At 57.5% G+C, this 3,693-nt stretch overlaps 1 protein-coding gene across 1 annotated transcript in view; it reads right to left on the reverse strand.

The window, feature by feature from the left end:
• Positions 1-431: 431 nt before the first annotated feature.
• The window catches only part of rgmb (repulsive guidance molecule BMP co-receptor b), a 4,172-nt gene continuing 910 nt past the window's right edge, over positions 432-3,693 (reverse strand). The window contains exons 2-3 of the mRNA XM_056602858.1: positions 3,538-3,693; positions 432-1,170 (exon numbers count right to left, since the gene is read on the reverse strand). Coding sequence (XP_056458833.1) covers positions 442-1,170; positions 3,538-3,693 — 885 coding nt within the window. The 3' untranslated portion in view covers positions 432-441. The remainder of the gene's footprint in view (positions 1,171-3,537) is intronic.

Consider the following 3,693-nt stretch of genomic DNA (forward strand, 5'->3'; position numbering starts at 1 on the left):
GCTTTGTTTGTGCCCTCGATGAAGCGAGAGCCTTAAAGTCTCTGTCACATCTTCTGGGGTGGGGGGGCTGATTGTATAGGGTGGGGGTCTGCAGGAGGAGGGGGTCCCCCTGGGGTCCCCCTGGGGTCGGTGGGGTGGGGGTCACCCGCTGGGTGTCAGAGTTCTGCCGCGCCCTCTCCCCAGGGCCGAGGGCTTCTCCTCTGAGGACCCGGGGGAGGCCAGGGGGTTGCTCACCTGTGTGACAACGCACCCAGGTGCATACAAACACGCGCGCGCACACACACACGCACACATGCACACACACACACACGCACACACACACACACACACACACACACACACACACACACACGCACACACACACACACACACACACACGCACACACACACCACACACACACACACACACACACACACACGCACACACACTCGGGTCAGCGTCTATACGAGCGCCACGCTGCAGAGCGCCCAGCACAGCAGGAGCAGGGCGAGCCGTGCGATTGGCTGCGGGGCGGCGGGGGGGGCATGGCCGCGGGGGTAGATCCTCCAGCGGTCGCGGTGCGGGTGCAGGCTCTCCATGTCCTTCTGGGCGCTGAAGGCCGCCGCCGTGAAGTTGGTGTCCCCGGTGGTGAGGAGGTCGAACACGCACGAGTGGTAGTAGATGTCCCGCTCCTCCAGCTCCTCGCCACAGCGCTCCCGGGCCTCGCGGGCGTCCAGCGCGCGGGCCCCGCCCCCCCGCCGCGCCGTCTGGTGGCGGGGCCGGGCGGGGCCCGAGGGGGGGGGCAGGGCCAGGTGGCCGCCGCGGTCGATGCGCTCGGCGGTGGGGCAGCCGTTCAGGCAGAGCTGCAGGTCCTGGGACGCGTCGTACGCCGCCGCCATCTCCTCGGGGATGCGCACCGCCATGGTGAGGTAGCGGCCCAGCTGGCGCACGATGACCGTCACGCCGATGTAGCCGGCGTGCAGCTCCACGTGGCGCCCGGGGCTGCGCTCCGAGATCCACAGCGCCCGCAGCTTGGCGGCGTCGGGGTCGGCGCCGGGGTCGGCGGCGGCGGCGCCCGGCTCGCCGCTGCTCAGCGAGCCGTCCATGAAGGCGGCGGGGAGCTCGTCCGTCACCGCCTGGTACACCTTCTGCTCCGTGCAGCCCTGGTAGGGCTTGAAGATCACCGTGATCTGAGGAGGGAGAGGAAAACAGGAGGTGAGCTGATGATATCACAGCCATCATACACCGTGAAACGCTCCCCGTTAAGGGCCCCTGAATGCCTGCAGGAACCTTAGGGAGCCTAGCGACATGCTAGCCTGGTGGCTAACCCAAAGGCTATCGCTCCTCAACACCCCAGCATAGAGACCTCACACACAGAGCGACCGCTACATGCTAGCCTGGTGGCTAACCCAAAGGCTATCTCCCCTCCCCACCCCAGCATAGAGGCCTTACACACAGAGCGACCGCTACAAGCTAGCCTGGTGGCTAACCCAAAGTCTATCTCCCCTCCCCAGCCCAGCATAGAGGCCTTACACACAGAGTGACCGCTACATGCTAGCCTGGCGGCTAACCCAAAGGCTATCTCCCCTCCCCAGCCCAGCATAGAGGCCTTACACACAGAGCGACCGCTACATGCTAGCCTGGCGGCTAACCCAAAGGCTATCTCCCCTCCCCAGCTCAGCATAGAGGCCTTACACACAGAGTGACCGCTACATGCTAGCCTGGCGGCTAACCCAAAGGCTATCTCCCCTCCCCACCCCAGCATAGAGGCCTTACACACACACAGTTCGTCACACCGGCCTGTTGACTCTCCTTAAGAAAATCACCAAATTACTTTTTAACAAGTTGTAATTTGACACAGCTACACAAATATTCTGACACTTGCACGCATACGCACACACGCACACACGCACACACGCACGCACGCACACCCGGTGGAGGTGAGACCTGCTGTGAGCAGGGCGCGGTGTGTGCAGCAGAATTAGCCGGCATCATAGTTCCGGTGAATGGCCGCTTTGTTCACATGACAGCTCTGAGGAATGAGCCCCGGACACCCATTCAACCTTAAGGAGGGCGAGTGTGTGTGTGTGTGTGTGTGTGTGTGTGTGTGTGTGTGTGTGTGTGTGTGTGTGGTGTGTGTGTGTGTGTGTGTGTGTGTGTGTGTGTGTGTGTGTGTGTGTGTGTGTGTGTGTGTGTGTGTCTAATAATCGTGACTCATAACCTGCCACACCTCTGACACAAGGTCAAACACTTATTGCCCCCCCTCCCTTGCCTATATGTGTGTGTGTGTGTGTGTGTGTGTGTGTGTGTGTGTGTGTGTGTGTGTGTGTGTGTGTGTGTGGGTGGGTGTGTGTGTGCGTGTTAACGCTAGGCTGCATGTTAATAATTAAAGCCATTACTCCAGCACACAGAGTGCTGTGAAGTAAAGATGGTGAACATACAAAAGCTTCTTTGACGCACTTTGTTCCTGTAATGTCTGAGAAATGTGTTGCCTATAGATTTAAGAGTGTATGGGTGTGTGTGTGTGTGTGTCTGTGTGAGTGTGTGTGGATTGTGTGTGTGTGTCTTTGTGAGTATGTGTTTTTGTGTGGGTTGGTGTGTTTCTCTGTCTATCTGAGTGTTTGCGTGTGTGTGTGTGTGTGTGTGTGTGTGTGTGTGTGTGTGTGTGTGTCTATCTGTCTGTGTGAGTGTGTGTGTTACTGAGTGAGTGTGTGTGCGTGCATGTGTAGGTGTCGGTGTGTGTCTGAGTGAGTGTGTGTGTGTGTCTGTGTGTTTTTCTGTGTGTGCGTCTATATAAAGTCATGAGTGAACAAGAATAGGGACTTCTATAGTTCAGTTATTCAAACTGATGATGTTAAGACACAGAGGAAATGTGTGCAGCAAAAACACAAACGCGCACATGAACAAACACACAAAAGAACACACACACCTGAACAGTGGCCCCTTTCACCCTCCTCATGCTCTTAGAGGTCAGGCTCTAAGCGGCCATTATAAAAATGAAGCCCCAACACAAACTGACCTGGTCACATGACCCAGTCACAAGACGGGCCGCCTGCCTCACACCTAGGAGGGAGAGAGGGGGAGAGAGAGAGAGAGAGAGAGAGAGAGAGAGAGAGAGAGAGAGAGAGAGAGAGAGAGAGAGAGAGAGAGACAGAGAGAGTGACAGTGAGAGAGAGAGAGAGAGAGAGAGAGAGAGAGAGAGAGAGAGAGAGAGAGAGAGAGAGAGAGAGACAGAGAGAGTGACAGTGAGAGAGAGAGAGAGAGAGAGAGAGAGAGAGAGAGAGAGAGAGAGAGAGAGAGAGAGAGAGAGAGAGAACATAAAAGAAAGATAGAGAGAGACTGTGGGGCAGTGATTTATACTGATGTAAAAGAGGAGCATAAAGGCAACAATGGTGGACCCAGCTACAAAGCACTAATGGGGAACACCGTGCACCCCTCTAAAGACCTGCCCTGTCTCAGCTCCTCAAACACCTCACTTCTCTCTTTCCTCCCTCCCTGCCCCCCTTCAACGATCCAATCACCACGTCTCCTCTCCTTTCCCCCCCTCGTCGGCTCACCTTGTTGGTCGCCGTGGCGCTGGAGCCCGTTGCCACGGGAACGTTGGTGACCTGCACCGACAGGTAGTCGTTGTCGATGAGCGGCCACGCCCCCTCCACCTTACACGTCTGGAAGCTGTCCTTAAAGGTCCTCAGGTGGGGGTCGCCGAACAGCCC

This window comes from Gadus chalcogrammus, chromosome 11 (assembly GCF_026213295.1).
Source record: "Gadus chalcogrammus isolate NIFS_2021 chromosome 11, NIFS_Gcha_1.0, whole genome shotgun sequence".
Classification (NCBI taxonomy): domain Eukaryota; kingdom Metazoa; phylum Chordata; class Actinopteri; order Gadiformes; family Gadidae; genus Gadus; species Gadus chalcogrammus.